Genomic DNA, 26,885 nt, shown 5'->3' on the forward strand with positions numbered 1-26,885 from the left:
AACTTATGCGTATAAGTTTGCTATGAAAATTACACAAGCAAAACTATGTGCACATTTGAAGTGCATAATTTTGCTGAGAAATTTACATGCATACATTTTAAAATAAAAATGTATGCACTTAAGTCCTAATCCCACCTAGACTCCACCCCCTGGAACACTTCTCCCCATGCACGTGAAAATATATGCATATTAGTGTGTGTAATTTTATGTGCATATTGGTTGTACCTAGCAATGCCCCTGAATATAAGATATACAATATTCTTTGAATAGAGCATGACAAAAATTTGCACATGCCTTTTTGGCCTGAAATAAAGCATACCTTTTTAATATTTACATGAACTATTATGAAAATCAGAAGCAGAATAATATTTTGATGCAATTTTCCTCTAAGAAGGTAATTTTAAAAGGGACTTCTGCAGGTAAAGCAATGCTTTACTATTACATCTTACATCTCGCCATATTACATACCATCTTTATTCTTGAGGCAGGCTTGTGTAATATAATCCAAGTGTTTCTGAATCTGTTTCTGTAAGGACTTTTCTCTTATTCCCCTGAGATGTAGCACTTTAAGCAAAGCTTTTAATTCTTCTGGATCTGTAATTCTCCACCAGCCAAACTGCATTTCTAATAGATGATAATTGTATAGACACTTTTTAACAACATAAAATCACACAATAAAAATAGTTCAGACTAATTAAAACAGAAAATTCAATACTATTTCAGAAATATACATCAGTTTGTATATACCTTCTGGTATGGGTTTTGGACTAGAATAATCTACTGGTTTGGGTACTTCAACTGCTGTAGAGGGAGTACAAGCTGACTTTTCATTTTGTGGCACTGGTGATTCACTTTTACTTGCATGAATTGTGGGTATCATGAATGAATTTCCATTTCCTTCCGAAATCCCTAATCCAAGACTAGATAAAGGTGATGAAAATGGAAGATTTGATGTAAGCACTCCAGCAGGCCATCCACAAAACTGAACTCCCACTAAAGGTAAACCAGACTTTATCTACATAGAGAAAAATGGAAAATTATTTAGAAAATGGTTTATAATAAAAACATTTTTTAAATTCTATTTCACAAGAAAATTTGCATATTTTACAATTTCAGATTCACTGTACTCTGCTTAACTTCTATAAGTAGATAAAGTGACTTGCCAAGTTCTGTAATGTACATAAAGGAAGTGGCATGTTCAATGTATACGATATACTTCCCATTGCTGCACCTGTCATGTTTTGTGTGAACATTAATAAAAACGAATATTAAAACCCCCCCCCCCAAAAACTACATCAAAATAACTGAGAGACTTCCTTTGAAGCTCTGTTTGCTTTTGCTCACAGTTTAAATCCAAATCATGTTCACATCCACCAGCAGTCTTATACAAATAAATGCAGGCTCATGCTTAGCTATACTAAAATAAGCAAATACTGCGTCACAGTGTAATGCATTAAAAATGAGTTTTAGAAACCAACCTGAAGCGCAAATGGATTTAGTCCTATGGGATTTTGTGCACAAGATGAAACAAGAACTGGAGATGGGATTGGTGAAGGTGACTGAGACGGGGGGTGTGAGAGTGGACTCACGGAAGAAGGAACGACAGACAAATCTGTATGGGTAACAGAAGTATTATCACAAGGTGTTCTAGGTAGAAGGCTGAACCACTGTCTGTTCTTTTCTGTAAAAGTTCTTAGTAGTTGATCATTAGGAATTATTGAAGAACTGTAAAACTTTCCTGGTCCACTTACAATAGGATTAAAGAAATTACTAGGGTCTAGTTTTTCAGAGATACTTTGTGATGTACTTGGTTGAAGACTGCAAAGAGGGTTTCGTGTGTTATTTTGATATGTTAATGTACATCCATTTGTGGCACTACCATTTGTTTTTTGGATTATAATATCTGATTCAGGAGGCATCTTTGCTACTTCTAACAGTTTACTTAGTTTTGAGAAAGAGCCAGGCTTTTGTAGAAAAAGATTAGTGTTGTCCTTTTCTTTAATTCCTTCTTTATGACCACCATTAACTGGATTTAAACAATTTAGTTTTTCTTCTGCTCTCTCATATGATTCTTCCTTAATCTGGATATATTCTGCCATTTTCAGCCTCTCTCTTTCTTTTGCAATTTCTTCTAAACCTAAAAAATTGAAATAAAAATATATTAACAGTAATTTAAATTTAGGATTGCTATTGAATACATATTTCACAATAAACATTACATCACTAACAAACAGGATCATGCATCAAAATGCGTTATGGCGTTAACGCACGTTTTAATGCCACACTGCATGCGAAAAGTATAGTATCGCGTAGAGCGAATGCAAATTTTTGAGGTGGGCGGGATTGGGGGAGAAGTTTGGGTGGGTTTTAATTAAATTAGGGCCATATCGCGCCGTGTGATAGCATAACACATGCTATCACACGGTTTTAACGTCAGAAATAACTACAGCTTTTTCCCTGGCGTTAAGTTGTGCGATATGTCCAAAATGGCCATAACGCAATTCACGATAAATTTTTGGAATTGCATTTTGGCCATTTCTGGGCTTGGGGAGGAAGGGAGAGACAGAGAGAGAGAGAGAGAGAGAGAGAGAGATATTTTCTGGGGAGGGCCTCTTGCTATAGCATTCTTAGTTATCTGGTGCACATGATGTGAGCTAGTTTTCCTTGGTTTCTAACTTTCCCCATCATTCATCAAAAATAGTTAATAACGCATTGTTTATGAAACAGGGGAGTGTTTATTGAAATTGGTAAGTTACCACACCATGCAGAAACTTACCACTTTAAGTAGGTATTATTGCATGGCATGGTAAGTTTACTGCCCACTGCAAGAATCCCTACTTTTCAGGTCCTGCGCTAAGGGGAGAGGGGGAGAGAGAGAGAGACTGACTATCTATAAGGCCCTCATAATAGTTAAGTATTTATATCTCTATAGGAGGGCCCCCTGATAGGTGGAGGTGAGGTGTTAGTGGTGGTTTAGAGTTTAGGGGCCTGTTTCGCATGTAGAGCGAGACATACAAACAGCACGGTACACGTTGGTGAAGATTTGACGTCATTTGGAGAGAGGAAAATCTCATAAAGTTGAAAATTTGTACTATGTTTTCTCACCCTAGCTTGATGGTACCCTGTTACAGAGTCCATCAAGCTAGGGTGAGAGAACATAGTAGAAATGTTATCTTTGTGAGGCTTTCTTCACTCCAAATGACGTCAAATCTTCACCAACGTGTACTGTGCTGTTTGTATGTCTCACTCTACATGCGAAACAGGCCCCTAAACCCTAAACCACCACTAACACCTCACCTTGACCTATCAGGTGGCCCTCCTATAGAGATATAAATACTTAACTATTATGAGGGCCTTGTAGATAGTCAGTCTCTCTCTCCCCCCCTCCCCCCTTAGTGCAGGACCTGAAAAGTAGGGATTCTTGCAGTGCGTGGTAAACTTCCTACACCATGTGATAATACCTATGTGAAGCAGTAAGTTTCTGTGTGGTGCGATAACTTACCAATTTCAATAAACACACCCCTGTTTCATAACCAATGCATTATTACCTTTTTTTGATGAATGATGGGGAAAGTTAGAAACCAAGGAAAACTCTCTCACATCAAGTCAGCTCCTGTCAAGTGCACCAGATAACTAAGAAAGCTATAGCAAGAGGATTCTTGAGCTGGCCCTGTGCCTCAGGTTACAGTATGTAAGAGACTCATATTTGATTCTCCAGTCCAACAACAGGGCTAGCAGGGTTTGGGAAAACCACTGAAGTGAAGGGATTGAGGCCCAGGGAGGAAGAGAAGAAGGTTATCCTTATCATAAATACCCCTGGTTGGCCAAAGAGAAGAAAATGAAGGTAAGTCTAGAAGGAGATTCCCTTTAGCCCACAAGGATGGTGATGACACCTATATTTTCCAGGTATGCTATTTCAGGTGAAGGAATTTATAAAATAGGAAATAGGGCATTGAAAAAAGAAGGAGAAGAGGATTCTTTACAGCCTCTGATAATCTTTTATTGAACCAACATCAAAATTGTTATTGTTATGCATGAGATTGAGAAATACTGCATGTCTCTTCAGATGCTCAACATAGCAGTTTGGTAATTCCACTTTTAGTTGAGTTCCACTGTCTAGATTCAGTTTTGGGATAAAGAGTTTTTGTATGAATGCTATTGACAGTAGATGCTGGAGTTCTCTGGATAAACTACTTCATGCCTGTCTTCCTATTGACAGCTAGCTTGGTATCAGGGTTTTCTAAACCTGCTTCATTGTTTTGGCTAGGATAAGGTGGACAGGTGATGCTGCAACAAAATCTTAGGGAACCCTGCTTTGTTGTAATGGTGAGGCCAGAGTGAACACGCACTGCTAGAAAATCTTAGGGATATCATGCTTTAATAACTTAATATGACTAACCCTGGTTAGTTTCTGGTCTCTAAATTAAAAAGAACCATTATTCACCCACCTTTGAATAAAAGTAGAGAAATATGCATCCTTGGGTGTAGAATTAATACCCACTGGTATTATCCTTTGTCATCAGGATAACAGACCCTCCTCCACTGGGACTCCCCCTTAGTTTCCTTCAGAGTTAGTGCATGACTTAACACCCCTATCTAGAATATGTACAGGAAAGTGCCTGAAGAGAGGGAAATGTACAAGTGGCATACAGACAAGTATCCTTTATTGCTCCATATTGACCTCACCAGCACCATCTGTGGCCTCAGCAATGGCAGCTCCAGTGTGCCATGACTGACCTGCAGGTGTGCCACGACAAGAGCTGGGTATGAAAAGACGAGGTGCCAGTAGTTTTCTGTTTTTCTCCCTTCTAAGCCTGCAGGATGTCCTCCTGCCAGCAGAAGACGTCGGAGAGCAATGCCTATATGCTGCTGCTGTTGCTACTTCCCTCTCTGCTAGTTCTCTCTTCAAAGACATGCTGGCCTTGGGAATTAAGATTGCAGAGGCAAGCCAGCAGAGAAGGAAGCAGGAGCAGGTAAGTGATGCTCAGACTTGTGCTGGCTCCAGGGGGGAAGAAACAGCTAAAAGTGCCAAGTGGTGTGGGAGAAGGGAAAGATAAATGTGCCATAGGGTGTGGGGGAGAGGGAAGGGAAGGTGATGAAGCCATGGAGGTGAGGGGAGGGAAAGTAATGATGGCAGGGATGGGAAAGAGGGAAGATGATTATGACATGGGCTAGAGGAGCTGGGTAAAGGAAGGTGCTGATATACCAGAGGGGTAGAAGGAGAGGGAAGGGAAGAAGGTGATGCTGCCAGGAAAGAAGGAAGATTAAGATGATGATGGTGCCAGAGGAGTGGAGGAAAGGGAAGAGAAAGTGGGAATGATTCCAGGGGTTGGAGGGAGAAGGTGGTGATGCCAGGGGTAGAGGGAGAGAGAAGGGAAGAAGGTGATGATGCCCAGGGAGAGGGAAGGGAAAATGGTGATAATGCCAGAAGAGTGGAGAGAGGGGGAAGGGAAGAGAAACTGGTGATGTCAGGTGGGTGGAGGGAGGTGGTGGTGGTGGTGATGATGCTAGGGGATGGAAGAAGAGGGGTTAGGGGAGAGGGAAGGTGGTAATGATGCCAGGGGAGAGGGAAGAGAAGTTAATGATGCCAAAAAGGGTGGAGAGGAACAGAAGAGAAGGTAATGATGATGCCAGGGGAGAGAGAAGATTAAGGTGATGATGATGTCAGAGGGATGGAGAGGAAGAGAAGAAAAAAATGGTGATGCCACGGGGTGAAGGGAAAAAGAAGAAAAAGCAGTAATAATGCCAATGGGTACAGGGAGAGGGAAGGAAATAAGGTGATATCAGGGGAAAGGGAAGAGAAGGTGGAGATGATGTCAGAAGGGTGAAGGGAAAGGGAAGAGGAGGTGGTGGTGTGATGCCATATGGGTGGAGGGAGAGAGAAGGTGCTGGTGATGCCAGAAAGACGGAGGGAGAGGGACAGTGATGATGCCACAGTGTGGGGAAAGAGAAGAGAAAATGATGATGTCAGGGGGTGTGGAGGGAAAGGAAAAGGAAGGTGATGATGCCAGGGTGGTGGGGAAAAGGGAAGGAGGAAGGGATGATAAGGTGATGATGATGCCAAGGGGTTGAAGGAAGAGAAGAGAAGGTGATGGGTGCTAGGGGTTGGGGGAAAGGAAAGGGAGAGTGATGATAGCAAAGGGTAGAGGGAGAGGGAAGGTGATGATGTCATAGGTGGGGTGACAGGGAAGAGAAGATGATTGTAAAACTGGTGGTGTGCCATGATGAAATGAAACCTGTGCCATGTGTGCCATGACACAACAAAGATTGGGAATCACTATTTTAGACCAACATGATTCAAACAAAAGCAAGGGCTAACTCTGGCCAGACTCCTCATTTGAATGACCTTTGATATAACTCCTTGCATCAAAGAAGTTAACCATGTCATATGTTGTTAGAATCAGTATGAAAATCAGTGGGCAAACCTGCCCAGTGTCTAGGGAAAATTCTGGAATAGTGTAGAAAGATTCAAGAATTGATTTAATCCATTGCACCAGGAGAGGAGGAGAGTTGTTTTTATATTGGTATATTTCGTGTATTTTGGCTTGACACTTTTCCTCCTGCTCCATAAGGCTTCCAGTTCAATTTGAATCAGCTTGTTTTGGAATACAGTTTTAAGTCTTCATTTTCAACTACCTAGGATATTTCCCCTATTTTATTTCCTCCTTCCAACTTAGCCCAAACATTGCAGTGACAGTTCTCAGCAGGATGGAAACTCACCTAGCTCCTTATGGAACACTGCAAATGTGGCCGTTAAGTTTTATCACTCGGAGCAGTGGAACACCTTTTTAATTGGGGAGTACCAAACCAACCTCTGGCCTCTCCCCTTTCATCCTCTTCCTCATCTCTCCCCCTGTCCTTACCCTGTTTGCTCTTTTTTGGGGGGAGAAAGGGATAGGTACTATTAAGGAAGGAGAGGCATAAAGAATATGGGTAGGGAAGAGGAACTGAGGAGGAGAGAGAAGGAGATGAAATTTCAGAGGAAAGAGATGCAAAAGGGATCTCATGAAAGAAGAGATCATACGAACTGCCATTCTAGGTCAGACTAAGGTCCATCAAGCCCAGTATTCTGTTTCTGACAGTGGTCAATCCAAGTCACAAGTAACTGGCAGATCCCAGAAAGTGGATCTGTTACTCACTCTCAGGATTAGCAATAGCTTTTCTTAGTCTATGTGTTATGGACTTTTTCTCTAAGAACTTGTCTAAACCTCTTTTAAACCCAGCTATGTAGTCACTTTGACCATGTTCTCTCTCAATAGATTCCACAGCTTGATTGTGTGCTGATGAAAAAGTACTTTCTACTATTTGTTTTAAATCTGCTGGTTTTTAGTTTCATGGATTGTCCCCTTGTTTTAGTATTTTTTGAAAGGATAAACATCCTTTATTTACCCATTACACCCCACTCATTTTATAAACTTCTATCATGTCCCTTCTCAACCGTTTATTTTCCATGCTGAAGAACCCTAATCTGCAAAGCCTCTCATCATAGAAGAGCTGTTCCATTCCCTTTATTATTTTTGTCACCCTCCTATGTCTTTATTGAGTTGTGGCAACCACAACTGCACACAGTACTCAAGGTACAGTCACACCATGGCTTGATATACAGGCAATATGATATTTTCCATTCCTTTCCATATCATTCCTAACATTCTATTTGCTTTTTTTGACTGCCGCTGCACCCAGAGTCAAGGATTTCAAAGTATTGTCCACAAGGCCTCCAAAATCCTCTTTCTGGGTGATGACTCCTAACATGGAACCCAGCATTGTGTACCCATAGTTGGATTATTTTTCCCTATGGGCATCACATTGCACTTATCAACATTAAATTTCATGTGATATTCATAAGAACATAAGAACATAAGAAAATGCCATACTGGGTCAGACCAAGGGTCCATCAAGCCCAGCATCCTGTTTCCAACAGTGGCCAATCCAGGCCATAAGAACCTGGCAAGAACCCAAAAACTAAGTCTATTCCATGTAACCATTGCTAATGGCAGTGGCTATTCTCTAAGTGAACTTAATAGCAGGTAATGGACTTCTCCTCCAAGAACTTATCCAATCCTTTTTTAAACACAGCTATACTAACTGCACTAACCACATTCTCTGGCAACAAATTCCAGAGTTTAATTGTGCGTTGAGTAAAAAAGAACTTTCTCCGATTAGTTTTAAATGTGCCCCATGCTAACTTCATGGAGTGCCCCCTAGTCTTTCTACTATCCGAAAGAGTAAATAACCGATTCACATCTACCCGTTCTAGACCTCTCATGATTTTAAACACCTCTATCATATCCCCCCTCAGTCGTCTCTTCTCCAAGCTGAAAAGTCCTAACCTCTTTAGTCTTTCCTCATAGGGGAGTTGTTCCATTCTCCTTATCATTTTGGTAGCCCTTCTCTGTACCTTCTCCATCGCAATTATATCTTTTTTGAGATGCGGCGACCAGAATTGTACACAGTATTCAAGGTGCGGTCTCACCATGGAGCGATACAGAGGCATTATGACATTTTCCGTTTTATTCACCATTCCTTTTCTAATAATTCCCAACATTCTGTTTGCTTTTTTGACTGCCGCAGCACACTGTACTGACGATTTCAATGTGTTATCCACTATGACACCTAGATCTCTTTCTTGGGTTGCAGCACCTAATATGGAACCCAACATTGTGTAATTATAGCATGGGTTATTTTTCCCTATATGCATCACCCTGCACTTATTCACATTAAATTTCATCTGCCATTTGGATGCCCAATTTTCCAGTCTCACAAGGTCTTCCTGCAATTTATCACAATCTGCTTGTGATTTAACTACTCTGAACAATTTTGTGTCATCTGCAAATTTGATTATCTCACTCGTCGTATTTCTTTCCAGATCATTTATAAATATATTGAACAGTAAGGGTCCCAATACAGATCCCTGAGGCACTCCACTGTCCACTCCCTTCCACTGAGAAAATTGCCCATTTAATCCTACTCTCTGTTTCCTGTCTTTTAGCCAGTTTGCAATCCACGAAAGGACATCGCCACCTATCCCATGACTTTTTACTTTTCCTAGAAGCCTCTCATGAGGAACTTTGTCAAACGTCTTCTGAAAATCCAAGTATACTATATCTACCGGCTCACCTTTATCTACATGTTTATTAACTCCTTCAAAAAAGTGAAGCAGATTTGTGAGGCAAGACTTGCCCTGGGTAAAGCCATGCTGACTTTTTTCCATTAAACCATGTCTTTCTCTATGTTCTGTGATTTTGATATTTAGAACACTTTCCACTATTTTTCCTGGCACTGAAGTCAGGCTAACTGGTCTGTAGTTTCCCGGATTGCCCCTGGAGCCCTTTTTAAATATTGGGGTTACATTTGCTATCCTCCAGTCTTCAGGTACAATGGATGATTTTAATGATAAGTTACAAATTTGTACTAATAGGTCTGAAATTTCATTTTTTAGTTCCTTCAGAACTCTGGGGTGTATACCATCCGGTCCAGGTGATTTACTACTCTTCAGTTTGTCAATCAGGCCTACCACATCTTCTAGATTCACCGTGATTTGATTCAGTCCATCTGAATCATTACCCATGAAAACCTTCTCCATTATGGGTACCTCCCCAACATCCTCTTCAGTAAACACCGAAGCAAAGAAATCATTTAATCTTTCCGCGATGGCCTTATCTTCTCTAAGTACCCCTTTAACCCCTCGATCATCTAACGGTCCAACTGACTCCCTCACAGGCTTTCTGCTTCGGATATATTTAAAAAAGTTTTTACTGTGAATTTTTGCCTCTACAGCCAACTTCTTTTCAAATTCTCTCTTAGCCTGTCTTATCAAGGTCTTACATTTAACTTGCCAATGTTTATGCTTTACCCTATTTTCTTCTGTTGGATCCTTCTTCCAATTTTTGAATGAAGATCTTTTGGCTAAAATAGCTTCTTTCACCTCCCCTTTTAACAATGCCGGTAATCGTTTTGCCTTCTTTCCACCTTTCTTAATGTGTGGAATACATCTGGACTGTGCTTCTAGAATGATATTTTTTAACAATGACCACGCCTCTTGGACATTTTTTACTTTTGTAGCTGCTCCTTTCAGTTTTTTTCTAACAATTTTTCTCATTTTATCAAAGTTTCCCTTTTGAAAGTTTAGCACGAGAGCCTTGGATTTGCACACTGTTCCTTTTCCAGTTATTAAATCAAATTTGATCATATTATGATCACTATTGCCAAGCGGCCCCACCACCGTTACCTCTCTCACCAAGTCCTGTGCTCCACTGAGAATTAGATCTAAAATTGCTCCCTCTCTCGTTGGTTCCTTAACCAATTGCTCCATAAAGCTATCATTTATTCCATCCAGGAACGTTATCTCTCTAGCGTGACCCGATGATACATTTACCCAGTCTGTATTGGGGTAATTGAAGTCTCCCATTATTACTGCACTTCCAATTTGGTTAGCTTCCCTAATTTCTCTTAGCATTTCACTGCCCAGTCTCCTAACCTCACAAGGTCCTTCTGCAGTACCTTGCAATTCACTGCTGTTTTAACAACTTTGAATAATTTTGTGTCATCTGCAAATTTAATCATTTCACTTGGTGTTCTTTTTTCCAGATCATTTATGAATATCTTAAATAGCACAAGGTTGGGGGTGGAACAAGATGGCAGGTCAGAGCTAGACACAGCTCTGAGCGCTGGCTTCCTTGTTTCTTCTCAGTGCTGTGGCTTTCCTTGTCAGGATGGCGCCTAAGAGGAAAGGGAAATTTAAAGTTTTTCCTACCGTGTCTTCTTTACCTCCCAACCAGTGCTTGACTGAGGAGTTTGTGTCCCTCACGTCCCAGCCAGGTTGGGCACATCAAGCCCCATTGGTGAAGCAGGAAGAGGAGTCTCACTTTTGCTGAGGGATTTAACTCTCAGCTCGCCGGATGCATAACCACCACTGCCAGGACTGGAGCCAGGTATTACCGTTCAGCCTTGGGCACGCAATGATGTCTTCAGTTTGGGTGCCTGCACAGAAAGGGCTACTGGCATTGGAGGATGTGTCTGTGGCCTCTGGTGCGGAGATTCGAGAAGGGCTTGCTGCTGGGCAGGTAGATTCTGCCCTTGGCTCACAGTTGGTCTCTGTTTCTCCCCTGGGTGAGTCATCGGTGTCTCCCTCTCTTTTTCCCTCACTAAGTCTGCGGTGCTGACTTTTGAAGCTCTATGGCACTTAACAGCTAATTTAGCCCAGTCCCTTTTGGCTTTCTCCCTAAATGTTCAGGCTGTCTCTCAGAGAGTGGATTTATTGGCTTTGGATCAATAGTAAATCTCCCAAGAACATATACAAAAGATTCAAGTTGTGGAAAGAGATATTCAAGATGTCAGCGATGTAAATGCTGCTATTATTCATGAGTGGGCTTTCCTTACTAGGAGATTTGAATATATGGAGAATCAACTTCGTCATTTGAACTTGAGACTGATTAATTTTTCGAGAGTTGTGGGTGAACCTCCCAGATTTACATTATATAAATATATGATTGATAGTTTGCAGATTCCTGTTGAGCAAATTCCCTCTTTTAATAAGGTTCACTTTCTTCCTTTTAAATCAAATGCTGTGCAAGCGTTGGTTTCTTCATCTTCTGTGATTCCTGGGAATCTTACTGCTTTTTTGGAGTCTTCTGAATGTGAAATTGAGAGATTCACGTTACTAATATCTTTTATATATGATCAAGATTTAAGTTTCATTATGAAAAAATATTTCTTACTTATGAATTAGGATTTCTTGGGAGGAATAGTTTGGATTTATCCAGATCTGGCCAAAGCAATGCAGGAAACAGGGAAGGGTTTTTAGGTACGCGCCACAAAGTTTTAGCTTTAGGTGCTTCATTTCTTCTTAGATATCCCTGCAAGTGTATCATGAAACTAAATGCAGATATCTTTGTGTTTTTTCTCCCAGAGAAGCTTAAGTTGTTTATTGATGGAAGATCAAGAAGTAAGCCATAACATCTTTAGAGCTTTGAGCAGATATGTCTATTATAATTAATTTTGAACTGGGTTAATGCTCTATGCTATTGCCTTTTCTCCTTTTCTCCTGTGTTTCTTTTCTCCCCCCCATTAACTATAAGGAGCGCAAGATTGTGTATTATATGCTTTATTTACTTTTGTATTTGTTTGCTCTCATGATGTTTCTGAGCAAAGTATTTGTTTGTTTTATATGGAAACTTGATAAATAAAATACATTAAAAAAATTAGCACAAGTCCTAGTACCGATTTCTGTGATAACGCAACTAATGCATTACTCTTAGGTCTCCCTAAAAACGCAATTCAACCTTTGCAGATGTTACAGAATGCAGCAGCTCGACTAATCACCAATACCCGCCACCATGATCACATTACACCAGCTCTCATGTTCTTGCATTGGCTTCCAGTAGCATCTAGAATTATTTTTAAAGTTCTCTCCCTGATTCATAAGTCGGTCTATAACCAAGAGATGCAATGGTTCTCGGAGCAGTTTGTTTTCCATACCTCTAAGAGACCAATAAGAAATATCCATCAAGCTAAATTTGCAGCTGCGCCTATTAAACATATCAAACACGTGACAACAAGAGACCGTGCTTTCTCCATAGCGGGAATCAACCTATGGAACAAGATGCCCACTGACTTGCGTCTGGAACCCTGCCATGAGAAATTCAAAAAAGGCCTCAAAACGTGGTTATTTGAACTAGCTTTCACATAATGATACCCATTTAAACTGAAATGTCACACAATGATACCCAATTAAACTGAAATACCATTCAATTTGCAACCCCCATTTATCCCATGCTCCTTGTCCCTCCTACCCACTGTCCCTCCCTAAATCTTCACCTCCCATTTGCCCGCACCATCCTCGATGATATTTTAATTGATTTTATATAATTGAATTATCCATTGATCAATTTAGAATTTGTATTCCCACTCAGCACCGTTATTGTATTATTTGCTCTATGGTTTTAGTGTTGGTTCGTAAATATTTTTAGTTACTTCAATTTCATTATTGTATGTTAAACTCTAATGGATGGTCCACGGTCTGTACAGACTGTTTCTCCGTCAATCCTGTTATTTGTAATTAATTCTAATTCTAGTTAATAATGTCAATTGTAAAGCCTGTTGCTAAGTTATTGTTAAATGTAAACCGCGGTGATGTATATCCTTACGTACTGCGGTATATAAAAATCTCTAAATAAATAAATAAATAAATAATGACCTTTCTCCATTTGAAAAACTGACCATTTAATTAGACCCTCTAATTCCTGTATTTTATCCAGTTACCAATCCACAGTAGGACACTGCCTCCTATCGCATGATTTTTTAAATTTCCTGATGAGACTTTCATAGGGGAATTTGTCAAATGCCTTCTGAAAATCCAAATACACTATATTTATTTTTATTTATTTATTTATGTATTTATTTATTTAAGGTTTTTATATACCGGCATTCAAGGGGTGCAAATACATCAACTGGCTCACCTTAAACAAAATATTTATACCTTCAAAAAAATCTAAAAGATTGGTAAGGCAAGACTTTTTTTTTTTTTTTTTTTTTTTTACTAAAACCATGTTGACTCTTCCACATTAAGCCATGTCTATCTATATGGTCAATGGAATGAAAGGATCAGGGATGGGAGGAGGAGCACAGGGAAGGGGGATGATGAAAAAAGTGGAATATAAGGGATAGGGAGAAGAGGGATCCAGAAGAGAAGGACTTCCCAAACCTGTCCTAGGGACTCCACAGGCAGTCGGGTTTTCAGGATATTCATAATAAACATGAATGAGATAAATGTGCATATCATGGAGACTCAATATAGGCAAATTTATATCCTGCATATTAATTGTGGATATCTTGAAAACCCAACTGGCTGTGGGTCTCCAGGACAGGTTTGGGAAGCACTGAAGGAGAGGGAAAGTGGATCCACTCACACCTGTCTTCCCAATGCCAAGCCCTACACTTATACATGCACACCCCTCCACACTCCCAATCCCATCCCATCCCTGATCCACTCACTCACTTCTCATATTCCCCCAATCTCATCAATCAATCCCCCTGTGCTCTGAATCTCCTCATTCAATCACACAAATACACTTTATGTCCCCTCCAATAGCCCCCCTACACACACATCCCACAACTCCTCTGACATACTCAAATACCTTAAGTAGCCTCACCATTAATTCCTTATTCATACTTTTTTTGATCCATGGTCAGCACAGCTCTCTTTTCTCTATCAGCTGCAGATCTGGGTATACTAATCTAACAGTAGCAGCGGTTCTTAGCACCCCCTTGCATTTCTTCTGTACATGGGCCAGCATATCACACATATACCATGCAGTGCAAAACGCAACAGTGTGACACTCCTGCATAAGTGACAGGGTTAAAAGAAGGGGCTAGAGGAGTTAATAATGAAATAATACATTCAGATCAGCTGCTGGTAAAGAAAGGGAGAAATGCATCTGCCAACAATGCTGCTGCTTGACCTGGCCCCGTCTTCTGTGGCATAATCTAATTGTGCAACAAGGGCTGGATTCTACCTCGCCTCCTGTTTCCACAGATTTACAAGAAACAGGGGATCTCCTAATGCTATACTGCCCTATCCAAAGTTGGTCAGGTCATGGACCGCTTGGCAAATCTCCCTCTGATTTCTATGTGGCTTCTTGGTATTGCCAACTATGTAAGAACTGAGATACTCTCTCTCAAGGATTGTAAATGCTGCCTCTGCAGCATCCTCAACCAGCCTGGGAAACAGAAGCCTGACCCGGGAATTAATCCAGGTCCTCCACATAGCAGAACTTGAAATTGAGTCAACAGACTCACAGCTGACCACAAATATTTGTAGCATTTTTGTGGTCTGCACTGTATGCACTGACTGGCTTATATTTTGTAATACTCAGAGTTCAATCAGAGGAAATAGAGGTAACAAAAAATATTCTTATAGTGAGATATTCAACACAATTGTATTATAATACAAAGCAGTTTTGTTTCACACATTTGATACATCCAAAAATGCATAAAATTGTAAATATCTATGAGAAAATAAATAAACTAATTACTATTCTCCTTACCTTCACCACTTTCCATTCCTTCCACAAAAATGCCTCCACACTGTGGCAGAATCCAGTACCTGCGTCTATAACGATCTTGACCAAACATCATTGACCGTAGAGAATGGGAAGCTTCAAATAACTTTTTTCTATACTGGCTCTGTTGCTATAAAAAAAAAAAAAAAAAAAAAGGATCTAAATTTACTGATGAAAATCATATAAATTATTTCCATGCAATAATATTTTTCAATGTCACTGCATGCATATAAAATGTGTATCAAGTTTTATAGCAATCTATTCTAAACGGTTTCATTTATACTGCCCAGAATTCTTTATTCTAAAAACTGAAGGATTTCTGCAGAAATCAACAATCCAATTCTATATCATTTTTAAGGTTCAGTGCTATTCTACATTTATTGTACTAAAATGCAAACAGCACAGTGATTTAAGATACTGTACTTAAAGGATTCTATATACTAAGATACAATAAAACTGGGAGGAGAAGAATTGGCTCCCTCCTTCCAGTGAAGATTAGAAAGTAAGACTTGCCATACTGGCTCAGACCAAAGGTCCATCAAGCCCAGTATCCTGTTTCCAACTGTGGCCAAGTCAGGTCACAAGTATCTGGCAGGATCCCAAGAGATAGATAGATTCCAAGCTTCTTATCCCAAGAATAAGCATTGGATTTCTGCAACTCTACCTTTTTTTTGTCAAAATGATTTTTATTAACATTTTCCATGTACCGCAACCTGCGGCGCATTATCAGAACAACCAAACTGAAAGACAAGAACAGATCAACATAGACAGATGTAACAGTTAGTACAAAACAGATATAAAAAATAGGTCTGACGTGCAGATATAGGTTCATTCAACCATCCATCCACCAGACATCCCACTCATCCTCTCTATCGATCGCATTCAACATCCCCCCTTACCCCCCCCCCACCCCGAAGACCAAAGGAGACCAGTAGAATGAAGGGTCGAGTATCCAGCTCGACTTAGAAGGTGGAGATTAGTACCATATCGTCTTATAACCGGTAGAGCATAATTACTTTGCATATCTATAGGCAATATATCAAAAAATGCTGTCCAGCAATTACAGTAAATTTTATCAATCTTTCGCTGTCACACAGTATGGTCGAGCCACTTGAGTTGCATAGTCCGTGTCATCCGTTGATACCAGGCTTGAACCGAAGGTTGGGACAAAGGGTCCACCCAAATGGCCAGTATGGTTTGGCAGGCCAACAGCACAGCACACCATCCAAATCTATTCAAGGAAGATCGCTGCAACTGAGGACCACGTAACAGGACCTCATCTGTTTTGGCCACTGGAGCCCCAGAACATTTACAGATATCGTCTAGCACCATCGACCAAAAACAAGCCAGAGTATCACAAAACAGCAGCCAGTGAAGTAAGGTGCCCTCCTCTTTCCCACACTTGATACAGTTTGGAGAAGTTAAGCGTTTAATTTGAAAACGACGTACGTCATCGCAAATAGAGTGATGAAGTATTTGAAATTGTAATTCCTTCAAACCCTGATCTGGGTTATGATGGTGCAGTGTTTTGAAACAGCCAGTCAATGCAGCAGGCGTCCAGGTACCTCCTGTCCTGGCATTCCAATACGAAGATAATGTATCCAGGTGAGGTTACTGACTAGAAACCTTGCCCAAAACGCTCCATCCAGTAATAGAGTTTTTCACACAGGCAGTATCAAAGACTAGGGTGGCAAACGCATATTCAGTAGTAAAAGCTGCGGCTGTCCAGCAAAACGTCTGTAAGTAGTGTCGTGCCTGGAGATGAGCAAAAAAATGCTTGCGGGGAATCCGAAAAGTATCAGACAGTGATGTAAAAGTCCGTATTATAAGTGTCTCCCCTTCATACATATGAAATATGAAAGTAATGCCATGCCCCTTCCACTGTTGGAAAATATAGCTGCAGTTGCGCCCTGGCAAAAAGTCCAAATTTCCCATAAAGGGGAGGAAAAGAGAAGACATGCCCGTCAATCCCCAGGCAGCACGAAGACATTGCCAGGCTCTTATGCAGGGATAAAGGAGAAGTTGAGGGAACTCCAATGTTCGTAGCAGAGCTGAACTAGAGTGCAGCAGGAACAGTGGGCACCAGGGAGCAGACATTGTCTTCAGTAGATTTGGATCACAATACACATACGAATCTGTAAGCCACTCTCCAACAAATCTCAATTGGCAAGCAACATTATATAAACGAAAATCTGGCAAGCCCAGACCCCCATACTCCCTGGAGCCAGTCAATGTAGCATATTTTATCCGTGCCCATCTCCCAGTCCAAATGAATCGAGTAATAGCTGATTGAAGGGTTTTCAAATCATGAGCCTTAAGCCAACAGGGTAGCATATGCAGTGTATAAAGAAGTTTAAGGACGATTACCATCTTCACCAAGGCACAGCATCCAAAGAGAGACAGTGGGAGGGACTGCCAGGCTGCCATCTGAGATTTTAGAAAGGTCACTTCCTGAATGTTTAACGCATATAGCCACTTGAGTTCCATGGGGATCCAAACCCCCAAATATTTAAGTTTGTCCGAGGCCCATGAAAACGGGAAAGTATCTCCCCAAGTGTGTTGCAGGCACAGGTCAAGGGCTAACGCCTCTGACTTGGTAAAATTTATCTTAAGGCTTGCTATGGCCCTAAACTGGGTAAAGAGCCATATAATTATGGGGACACTCAAGGGTGACCCACAAATAGCAAGATGTCATCTGCAAACATAGCTAACTTTTAGATCGATACTGTAAGGCCGCGGTAGAAACAGTGCGGCAGTGTCAGGCGCACCCTTCCTCCCCGCACGCACGGTTCTCTTCACTTAGCGCCCGATACTCTCTTCTAATTGCATGCAAATGCATGCCGCGGCTGCGAAGCCTTAGGCAAGCGTTAGGACCGTGCAACCCATTTTACTGTATAGAGCGCCTATACAGTATCCTGGGTTCGCGGGCCTAACGCTTCACGGCCGCGCTGGTATCTGTTATTTCAAATGTCATTTCAAATGACATTTGAAATGACAGGTACCAGATGTTCTCCGATGCTCAGCAAACTTTCCCCCAGCCCCCGCTTACCTGCCCTGGCCCCGTCCAGTCTCCGGTGCAGCCCGTCCGGTCTCCGGTGCAGCCCGTCCGGTCTCCTCCTCCCGAAGCAAAAAAAAAAAACAAAAAACCGAAAAAGTAGCAAGGCTCGGGCCTGCTACGGTAGTCCCTTCTCCCTTCTCCTCTCCGTGCGATTCTCCTCCGTGCGATCCTCTCCGTGCGATTCTCCTCTCCGTGCGATCCTCCCCTCCCCTCCTCTCCGTGCGATCCTCCCCTCCCCTCCTCTCCGTGCGATTCTCCCCTCCCTCCCTTCTCCCCTCTCCTCTCCATGCGATTTCAGAGCTCGGCAGTCACATGCCGTGACTGCCTTGAGCGCTGAAATCGCACGGCCATTCATCCAGGCAGAGGGAGTCGGCCTGCCTGGATGAATGCACGGCAGTGAAGGAATGGCCGTGCGATTTCAGCGCTCAAGGCAGTCACATGCCATTCATCCAGGCAGAGGGAGCCTCTGCCTGGTTGAATGCACGGACCCCGCCGGAATGAATGCCTGTGCGATTTCGGTAGTCACGTGACTACCGAAATCGCACGGCATTCATTCCGGCGGGGGCCGTGCATTCAACCAGGCAGAGGCTCCCTCTGCCTGGATGAATGGCCGTGCGATTTCAGCGCTCAAGGCAGTCATGGCATGTGACTGCCTTGAGCGCTGAAATCGCACGGCCATTCCTTCACTGCCGTGCATTCATCCAGGCAGAGGGAGCCGGAGGCCGTTTTCTCCGCTGGCTCCCTCTGCCTGGATCCCGCCGCCCGTCTGAGACTATCACCCGTCCCCGCCGCCGCCGCCACTTGGAACAGGCGCCCACCCGCCCGCGGCCTAGATTTTACACGCGACCACTCGCTCCCCTGGCTCCCGCCGCCGCCCGCCTGGACCCACGCGGCCCTCCGACAGGTATTTAAAAATTTTTATTTTTTTTTCTGACAGGTTTTTATGTGTCCCACAGCATTACATTTTCTCGATCATCTCTGTATCGCTTTTTTTTTTATTGTGTTTCAGTATTTTAAGTGGTGTCGATGGGTTTGCTACAAGACTCACAGTCCTAACACCTACTAGGGGGAGGCGGTAAACTAACACGTTAAGGCCGTGGCAAAACAGCGGGTTACTAAGGAGATAATATCAGCGCCCGTTACAGTATCGGAGGGGAATAGCTAATTCCTTCATTATACAGCTAATTCGTTCATTTACACATCATCTACATGCTGGGTGCGGAAAGGGTTATGTGTCTATTTTAGGAAGCGCTAAGGACGCGTGAAACTGGAGACTGTATCGCTGGATGGCCTTACTCGTCTGTATTGTGCGCTCCCAGCACGTTACAGACGGGAAATCTTCAACCGCACGTTACTGTATCGACCTGTTTAATTGGTGTCCCCCAATGCTTAACCCCCAGAAATCTCGATCACAGCATAGACGAGTGGCCAAAGGCTCAATTGCCAGGACAAACAACAGCGGAAATAGGGGACACCCTTGTCGCACCCCACAGTGGAGAGAGAATGGATCCTTAAGAGCTCCATTAATAAGTATATGCGCACTAGGGGTGCTATAGACTATAGAGCGCCTCCATCCAGCCCATGAACTTATCACTAAATCCATACTGATGCAAGGACCAAAATAGATATTCCCAAGAGATAGAATCGAATGCCTTTTCAGCGTCCAGGCTCAAAATCAGCACCTCCTCTGTAGTGCGATAAGTTAAAGCCGCTATCAGACGCCGAACATTTCTCACCCCCTGTCTGGTCTGGTTGAATCAAGTCACCTTGCCATCACTAGGAAAAATTTTAGAAAAATGTGTTCAGTTACAGTTGGGCGAGTTCCAGGCTGAAAGGGGCATCCTTGGTTTCCAGCAATTTGGCTTTAGGAAAGCTCACAGCAGAGAGACTCTGCTTCTTTATCTGTTGGATACTTTGTATTGACAATTAGAGCATGGCAAAGCAGGCATGCTTGTGCAGTTAGATTTAACAGCAGCTTCTCACACAGTAAGCAATGAGCTTTTAAACTCCTGCTTGTGTAGTTTGGGGGTGGGTGGACATGTCTTATCATGGTTCACATCATTCTTATAGAACAGGCAACAGTATATACAAATAGTTGACATCCATTCAACCTGAAGATCTTTTAAATCAGGTATTCCGCAAGGCTCTATCTTCAGTCTGCCTTCCAAATCATTTATCTCATTAATCGTCTGAAAGCTGACATTCTTACTGAAAAGAACAGCAACCTACCTTTCATCCTCTCTGTGGCCAAAATATAATCTTTTACCTATTCTCTTTAAAGTTTTATAGTTTCCATCACCGATAAATGTGTTTCTTGAATACATGCCACTGCTACCTTATGTCTATGCAGAGCCTGCAGAACTTTCTTGCATTTTATAAGAAAGCCCAAACCATCTACATTCCAGGATATAATCCTTTTCTTTAGGACAGACAGATGAATTAAGCTTCCTGTTCTTGCTGCCGAATGATTGCACTATGGTCCTCCTGCATTAATATGTGTTCCAGGGATTACTGGTAAGTGTTACTCCAGTCTCTAGACTAGTGCTAATACATTCTTTGAGTGCTGGAATGATTATCTGTAATTAATCAAGTTTTGTTAGTCTGTCCACAGTTGGCTTTTGCAGAGGATACTGGCAGGCTGTCACTGCAGGGATATATATACTGTGATGTCAACTTTGCTTTATTTTCATCTGCTGGTAGAGGTACATAACCCACTGGTTCTTAAATCATCTGTCTGTCCTAAAGAAAAGGAAATTATCAGGTAAGTAGTAAATTTCTCATTTTTTAGCATCCAGACATATGAATTCAGAACCAGTAGGATGTACCCAAGCTACTCCCTAATAGGGTGGGAGGCTGCCTATGGTCCTGTCAAAACTGCATGTGCAAAGGTTGCATCCTCCTGGGCCTGCACATCCAGATGATAATATCTGGAAAAGGTGTGTAAGTAGGACCACATTGCAGCTTGGCAATGTCAATGGGAGACAACAATCTAACTTCTGCCCATGACACTGCCTGAGTCCTAGTGGATTGAGCCCCAACCTGACTGGAGAACAGCTATTCAGCATCCATGTATGCAGCCGTGACTACCTCCTTAATCCGGCTAGCTATTGTAGCCTGCAAGGCCAGCTCACCCTGTTTACTACCACCATGGAAGACAAACAGGTGATCGATCTTCCTGAGAGGTCTAGAAAACTCCAGACACCTCACAGTATGTCTCTTAACATCCAAGGCCTGCAACAGGTGATAACCCTTCACATCTGTGTCCCTATCCAGAGACGGCGGGGAAATGGATTGATTCAAGAGAAAATCTGAGACAATTTTTGGCAGAAAGGATAGAACAGTACGCAGCTGTATTGCCCTGGAGTCACTCAAGACAGGTCTTGCAGCGCGGATATTCTACGCGCCTAACAAATCGCCACAAGAAACACTGTTTTCAAGGTCAGTAACTGCAAGGAAAGGATATGCATTGGTCGAAACATAGGGCCTGCCAAGAAATCCAAAACCAGATTAAGACTCCATAAGGGCACTGGTAACCGTAAAGGAGGATGAAGATGTTTCACTCCTTTCAAAATACGGGCCATATCTGGATGAGCCGACAAGGGACTATCAAGCAGCTAGCTGTACCTTTAAGGAATTAAGGGCCAACCCTTTATTCAATCCATCCTAGAAAAATACCAAAATGAGCAGAGTCCTCAAGCCTCAAACACTCACCAAACCCATACCTAGGCTAAGGAAGTGGAGAACTTTCTTGCTTGTAGCAAGGTGGTAATCACCGCAGTAACATATCCATGGTACAACAACCGAGCCCTCTCAAGGGCCATACCGTAAGAAAAAATTGAGTCAGATCTTCATGAAGAACAGGCCCCTACCACAGTAGCTCCCCTGTGCACCTGAAATCTGAGGGATGGTGGTCTACCAGGGGCCTTCACTGATCTGTGTACCATGGTCTCCCAGGCCAGTCTAGTGCCACCAGAAGCACCATCCCCCCATGATTCTCGATCTTCCAAATCATTCTGCCCAACATGGGCCATGGGGAAATGGAATACAGCAGCTTGTCCTCTGGCCACTCCTACACAAGGGCATCGATGCCTAGGGACTTTGGATCTCTCCTGCGACTGAAGAATGAGGAACCTTTGCAATGCGAGAAGTTGCCAGCAAATCTAAAAATGAAAGGCCCCAGTGATGCACTATTAGCTGAAACACCTCATCTGACAATTTCCATTCTCCTGGACCCAGACTCTCTGCTGAGAAAGACCGCTCTTACATTGTCTTTTCCTGCAACGTGTGAGGCTGAGATTTATTAAGATGCCCTTCTGCCCATTTCATAAGTTGGGCCATTTCCTGCAACACTTGCTGGCTTCTTGGTTGTTCCCTGCCAATTGATATAAACTACTGTCGTTATTTGTCCGACATTATTCAGACCATTCGACTCTGTAAACGAGCTCTGAACAGCAAGCATGCCAATCGGATGGCACGGGCTTCCAGCCGATTTATACTCCACAGAAACTCTTCTGTACTCTGCTCTTGCGCTGTCAGCTCCTTACAGTGAGCTCCCCAACCTTGGAGGCTTGCAGCTGTCGTGAGAACTCGCCAATCTGGTGATCTAGGGAAACCCCTTTTCCCAAATGATCCACTTGCAGGTCTGTGCAAACATCCATCGGCAGGAGAAGTCAAATCGAATCATCCAGAGACTGTAGGTTCCAAGGAGACAGCAGAGAGTGCTGAAGAGGTGCATATGTGCCCGTGCCCATGACACCACTTCCATGGTCGCAGCCATCAATCCGACACCTGTAGATAGAACCTGTAGATAGAACCAGGGTGGAACCAGACTGCTGGCGCAAACCTTTAAAAAGGAGATAGAGCAGCTTTTAAACTAGAACAAAGGGGAAAGCCGACAGTCGCTCAGCAGCGCATGGTTCGGAGAGATGTATCTTTAAAGGATACTAATGATGCATTAGAATTAGGGCATCCCGACAGTGAGGTTCCAATAATTAGAAAAGTAGTCCAAGTGCCTGTAACTAAAAACTCACCTGAGCTAAAAAATTCTAACTTATCCCTATCAATTAAAAAGCAGAATAAAAATACAATCAAAAAACAAACTTTGAAATGTTTGTATGCTAATGCCAGAAGTCTAAGAAGTAAGATGGGAGAACTAGAATGTATAGCAGTAAATGATGACATAGACTTAATTGGCATCTCAGAGACATGGTGGAAAGAGGATAACCAATGGGACAGTGCTATACCGGGGTACAAATTATATCGCAATGACAGAGAGGAGCAGTCGGGAGGAGGTGTGGCGCTTTATGTCCGGGATGGCATAGAGTCCAACAGGATAAACATCCTGCATGAGACTAAATACAAAATTGAATCTTTATGGGTAGAAATCCCTTGTGTATCAGGGAAGACTACAGTGATAGGGGTATACTACCGTCCACCTGGTCAAGATGGTGAGATGGACAGTGAAATGCTAAGAGAAATTAGGGAAGCTAACCAAATTGGTAGTGCAGTAATAATGGGAGACTTCAATTACCCCAATATAGACTGGGTAAATGTATCATCGGGTCACGCTAGAGAGATAACGTTCCTGGATGGAATAAATGATAGCTTTATGGAGCAATTGGTTCAGGAACCGACGAGAGAGGGAGCAATTTTAGATCTAATTCTCAGTGGAGCACAGGACTTGGTGAGAGAGGTAACTGTGGTGGGGCCGCTTGGCAATAGTGATCATAATATGATCAAATTTGATTTAATGACTGGAAAAGGAACAGTGTGCAAATCCAAGGCTCTCGTGCTAAACTTTCAAAAGGGAAACTTTGATAAAATGAGAAAAATTGTTAGAAAAAAACTGAAAGGAGCAGCTACAAAAGTAAAAAATGTCCAAGAGGCGTGGTCATTGTTAAAAAATACCATTCTAGAAGCACAGTCCAGATGTATTCCACACATTAAGAAAGGTGGAAAGAAGGCAAAACGATTACCGGCATGGTTAAAAGGGGAGGTGAAAGAAGCTATTTTAGCCAAAAGATCTTCATTCAAAAATTGTAAGAAGGATCCAACAGAAGAAAATAGGATAAAGCATAAACGTTGGCAAGTTAAATGTAAGACATTGATAAGACAGGCTAAGAGAGAATTTGAAAAGAAGTTGGCTGTAGAGGCAAAAACTCACAGTAAAAACTTTTTTAAATATATCCGAAGCAGAAAGCCTGTGAGGGAGTCAGTTGGACCGTTAGATGATCGAGGGGTTAAAGGGGCACTTAGAGAAGATAAGGCCATCGCGGAAAGATTAAATGAGTTCTTTGCTTCGGTGTTTACTGAAGAGGATGTTGGGGAGGTACCCGTAATGGAGAAGGTTTTCATGGGTAATGATTCAGATGGACTGAATCAAATCACGGTGAACCTAGAAGATGTGGTAGGCCTGATTGACAAACTGAAGAGTAGTAAATCACCTGGACCGGATGGTATACACCCCAGAGTTCTGAAGGAACTAAAAAATGAAATTTCAGACCTATTAGTAAAAATTTGTAACTTATCATTAAAATCATCCATTGTACCTGAAGACTGGAGGATAGCAAATGTAACCCCAATATTTAAAAAGGGCTCCAGAGGCGATCCGGGAAACTACAGACCGGTTAGCCTGACTTCAGTGCCAGGAAAAATAGTGGAAAGTGTTATAAACATCAAAATCACAGAACATATAGAAAGACATGGTTTAATGGAACAAAGTCAGCATGGCTTTACCCAGGGCAAGTCTTGCCTCACAAATCTGCTTCACTTTTTTGAAGGAGTTAATAAACATGTGGATAAAGGTGAACCGGTAGATATAGTATACTTGGATTTTCAGAAGGCGTTTGACAAAGTTCCTCATGAGAGGCTTCTAGGAAAAGTAAAAAGTCATGGGATAGGTGGCGATGTCCTTTCGTGGATTGCAAACTGGCTAAAAGACAGGAAACAGAGAGTAGGATTAAATGGGCAATTTTCTCAGTGGAAGGGAGTGGACAGTGGAGTACCTCAGGGTTCTGTGTTGGGACCCTTACTGTTCAATATATTTATAAATGATCTGGAAAGAAATACGACGAGTGAGATAATCAAATTTGCAGATGACACAAAATTGTGCAGAGTAGTTAAATCACAAGCAGATTGTGATAAATTGCAGGAAGACCTTGTGAGACTGGAAAATTGGGCATCCAAATGGCAGATGAAATTTAATGTGGATAAGTGCAAGGTGATGCATATAGGGAAAAATAACCCATGCTATAATTACACGATGTTGGGTTCCATATTAGGTGCTACACCCCAAGAAAGAGATCTAGGTGTCATAGTGGATAACACATTGAAATCGTCGGTTCAGTGTGCTGCGGCAGTCAAAAAAGCAAACAGAATGTTGGGAATTATTAGAAAAGGAATGATGAATAAAACGGAAAATGTCATAATGCCTCTGTATCGCTCCATGGTGAGACCGCACCTTGAATACTGTGTACAATTCTGGTCGCCGCATCTCAAAAAAGATATAATTGCGATGGAGAAGGTACAGAGAAGGGCTACCAAAATGATAAGGGGAATGGAACAACTCTCCTATGAGGAAAGACTAAAGAGGTTAGGACTTTTCAGCTTGGAGAAGAGACGACTGAGAGGGGATATGATAGAGGTGTTTAAAATCATGAGAGGTCTAGAACGGGTAGATGTGAATCGGTTATTTACTCTTTCGGATAGTAGAAGGACTAGGGGACACTCCATGAAGTTAGCATGGGGCACATTTAAAACTAATCGGAGAAAGTTCTTTTTTACTCAACGCACAATTAAACTCTGGAATTTGTTGCCAGAGAATGTGGTTCGTGCAGTTAGTATAGCTGTGTTTAAAAAAGGATTGGATAAGTTCTTGGAGGAGAAGTCCATTACCTGCTATTAAGTTCACTTAGAGAATAGCCACTGCCATTAGCAATGGTTACATGGAATAGACTTAGTTTTTGGGTACTTGCCAGGTTCTTATGGCCTGGATTGGCCACTGTTGGAAACAGGATGCTGGGCTTGATGGACCCTTGGTCTGACCCAGTATGGCATTTTCTTATGTTCTTATGTTCTTATCAACAGACGCACCTACGCCAACCATCTTCTGAATATGACCCTCTGGCAGGAAAACTCTACCCTGCTTTGTGTTGAACATCAAGATACTCTAGTGCCTCAGATGGCTGAAGACTGCTCCTGACCAGGTTCTCCACCCAACTAGACTCCTGCAACAAGGAGAAAAACCTAGTGCGACACCAAGAGGCTCTCTTCCAGAGACCTGGCTCGAATCAGCCAGTCGTCCAAGTATGGGTGCACCAAATCCATCCTCTCTCTACTTTGCCGCCACCACCACCACTATAACCTTGGAAAAAAATAGTTCTGGGCGTGGTGGCCAAACTAAAAGGCAGCACTCGAAACTGATGATGACATCCCAAAACTGTGAATCACAGAAAACTTTGGTGCTCTAGCCAGATGGGAATATGCAGGTATGCCTTGGACAGATCCAAGGAGATCAGAAACTCCTCCGACTACACAACCATTAACACTGAGCACAAGGATTCCATGAAAAAGAGTCAGCCGCAAATGAAGGTTGACCACTTTGAAATCCAGGACGGCATGAAAAGAGTCCTCCTTCTTGGGCACCATGAAATAAATGGAAGACTGGATCATATTTTCTTGAAAGTGGGCACTGGAATCATAGTTCTCAGACTGAGGATCCCTCACATTGTCCATTCCAAAACTTGTCTCTTCTGTGGGGTGGCAAGGAG

At 42.3% G+C, this 26,885-nt stretch overlaps 1 protein-coding gene and 1 long non-coding RNA gene across 17 annotated transcripts in view; one reads left to right on the forward strand and one right to left on the reverse strand.

The window, feature by feature from the left end:
- Positions 1 to 26,885, reverse strand: part of BAZ2B (bromodomain adjacent to zinc finger domain 2B) — a 1,147,511-nt gene that overhangs the window by 100,790 nt on the left and 1,019,836 nt on the right. For all 16 annotated transcript variants that reach the window (XM_029605562.1, XM_029605561.1, XM_029605560.1 and 13 more), the window contains 4 exons: positions 15,045 to 15,189; positions 1,479 to 2,137; positions 748 to 1,015; positions 469 to 624 (listed from right to left, as the gene is read on the reverse strand). In XM_029605562.1, coding sequence (XP_029461422.1) covers positions 469 to 624; positions 748 to 1,015; positions 1,479 to 2,137; positions 15,045 to 15,189 — 1,228 coding nt within the window. The remainder of the gene's footprint in view (positions 1 to 468; positions 625 to 747; positions 1,016 to 1,478; positions 2,138 to 15,044; positions 15,190 to 26,885) is intronic.
- The window catches only part of LOC115093596, a 105,678-nt gene continuing 83,615 nt past the window's right edge, over positions 4,823 to 26,885 (forward strand). Inside the window, exon 1 of the long non-coding RNA XR_003857347.1 lies at positions 4,823 to 4,973. This is a non-coding gene — a long non-coding RNA (uncharacterized LOC115093596). The remainder of the gene's footprint in view (positions 4,974 to 26,885) is intronic.

This window comes from Rhinatrema bivittatum, chromosome 6 (assembly GCF_901001135.1).
Source record: "Rhinatrema bivittatum chromosome 6, aRhiBiv1.1, whole genome shotgun sequence".
Lineage (NCBI taxonomy): Eukaryota > Metazoa > Chordata > Amphibia > Gymnophiona > Rhinatrematidae > Rhinatrema > Rhinatrema bivittatum.